The sequence below is a fragment of the Rattus rattus genome, chromosome 4 (genome assembly GCF_011064425.1).
Source record: "Rattus rattus isolate New Zealand chromosome 4, Rrattus_CSIRO_v1, whole genome shotgun sequence".
Lineage (NCBI taxonomy): Eukaryota > Metazoa > Chordata > Mammalia > Rodentia > Muridae > Rattus > Rattus rattus.
The window spans coordinates 116,470,064-116,472,368 of record NC_046157.1 but is presented as its reverse complement, the minus strand read 5'-3'; the positions used below and the strand labels follow the sequence as shown (position 1 = coordinate 116,472,368).

General features: G+C 39.5%; 1 protein-coding gene across 1 annotated transcript; it reads left to right on the top strand.

Annotated features, from left to right (window-relative positions):
* Positions 1 to 1,451: 1,451 nt before the first annotated feature.
* On the top strand, positions 1,452 to 1,862 carry LOC116898480 (histone H3.3-like). Its single transcript, XM_032899727.1, has one exon. The coding sequence runs from the start codon at positions 1,452 to 1,454 to the stop codon at positions 1,860 to 1,862; it is 411 nt and encodes a 136-aa protein (XP_032755618.1).
* Positions 1,863 to 2,305: the final 443 nt, after the last annotated feature.

Here is a 2,305-nt window from a genome sequence, read left to right as displayed (position 1 = left end):
GCTACAGTAACAACCAATCTGTCAAGATACACTCATTTGGCAACAGTGGTACGAATGTTATGGTGGTAACCAATTGCTTTTTTATTGAATTTGAGGCCCATTTCAAAGAAGATAACCCATAATATAATTATATATGTATGTGAATATATATGCATACATACTTATATATACACACACACACCACACATACACACACACACACACACATACACACACACACACACACAAATATATTAACTTTGTCAAGAACCTACAACTGGAGCCCTAGAAGAGAACCAACTACTGTTTAGCAAAATGAACTGATTGTTTTGATAAACAGACATGGTATCAAATTAAGACACACACACACACACACACACACACACACACACACACACACACACACGGTATTCTCAGTCTTCATCAGAGAGTTTCTTTTTTTATGGACAGTGGTTAAGACTGACAGCTGGTCCAAGAGTGGAGAATAAGTGAAACTTCAGGATCCTGAGTAGGACAACATGCTATCAGGCTTAGAGTACCTTGGAACTGAAGGTGGAAAGAATTTAAAAGCCAGAGGCTAGGGAGAATTGCTGCAAAACAAGGTCTTTTAGGCATGATACTACACTGCATGCATGAGCTCACTGAACTTTGCATGAGACTCGGCCTGTCAACATTTCATCATAAGAAGGGAAGGGCTTGTAAGGCCCCAGCCCTCCTTGAGGTACTACTGACAGTTAATGTTGACTGAAGAACCATGTTTGTCTTCAGTGTTGTATCCACTGATAAGTTGTTCATGATCCAGGAAATAACCTCCCAGCCATTCTCATGCAGGCAACTCTAACTAAACTCACTTGGTCACACACAAAAAAGATGTGAATGTATGAAGGGATTTTTGTAGGATTTTCACTAGAAAAAGAAAATAAAATGAGACAGGGTAATGGGAGATGAGACAGAATATATATATATATATATATATATATATATATTTATATATATTCAACAAAAGGACAATTTTTAACAAATGACCAGAACATATATTCTTCACTGTTACTTACTCATTACCTGGAGATGACAATCAATACTCCAACATCTGATTTGGACATACCTTCCGTTTGCTGAAGACTAAGCTCCCTTTATGATTTTTGTTTTCTATTTTAAAATAGTACTTTCTCTACAACAGAAGAATCTGGAAAAGACACCTGCAGCCTTCTCGGTGAATATTTGAGAATTGTTGCTAACATAGGGTTATGTCTTCCTTCATCTTTGTTGCATATTTTATCCAAAGTGTAAGTCCCAGCTAAAAAGAAAACAGAATTCTATAAAGTATGAAATCAAAGGTACCATCATTTCAAATTTTACCTCAGGGTGTTCGCAGCCTTTGCCACGCCGCCGCACTCTAACGCCAGCGCTGCCTATCGCTTGCTGAGCTCCAGCTGAAGGAGAAGGGGGGTAAATAAGGAGGTGCCCACGGTATGCCTCATACAAAGCAGTCTGTCCGCAAATCCACAGGTGGTAAAGCATCCAGGAAACAACTGGCTACAAAAGCCGCTCCCAAGAGTGCGCTCTCTACTGGAGGGGTGAAGAAACCTCATCGTTACAGGCCTGGTACCGGGGCACTCGGTGAAACCAGACGCTATCAGAAGTTCACTGAACTTCTGATTCAAAAGCTTGCTTTCAGCGTCTGTTGCGAGAAATTGCTCAGAACTTCAAAAACAGATCTGTGCTTCCTGAGTGCAGCTACTGGTGTTTTGCAGGAGGCAAGTAAGGCCTATCTGGTTGGCCATTCTGAAGATACCAACCTGTGTGCTATCCATGCCAAACACGTAACAATTATGTCAAAAGATATCCAGCTAGCACACCACATACGTGGAGAACATGCTTAAGAGTCCACTATGAGGGGAAACATTCCATTTTCAAAAAAGAATTTTTTTCCTCTTCTTCCTCTTATCAGTAGTTCTGATTGTTAGATATTTTTTCCATGGGGTCAAAGATACCTAAGTCTATGCTTGCGAGTGGAAACATAGGGGACAGAACCAGCTATTGGCAGTTTCTCCACGTTCATCCGTGTGTGAATTTTTAATATAAATGCAAGATGCAAAACATTAATGCAAGCAAAATGTTTCAGTGAACACACTTCAACAGTTGAACTTTATAACAATTTTAAATAAACCTGTTAAAAATTTCTGAACAATGCCAGCATTTGGAGTTTTTTAAAATAAGTAAAATTCTTACTGACGGCAACTAAATGGTGTTTGTAGCATTTTATCGCACAGTAGACTCCATCCATTCACTAGGCTGTTCTAATGGAGTTGTCCTCCATGCAAGT

What these genes read in the sequence shown, in the direction of transcription:
- LOC116898480 (XM_032899727.1), top strand. Translation starts at nt 1,452, where the DNA reads ATGCCTCATACAAAGCAGTCTGTCCGCAAATCCACAGGTGGTAAAGCA.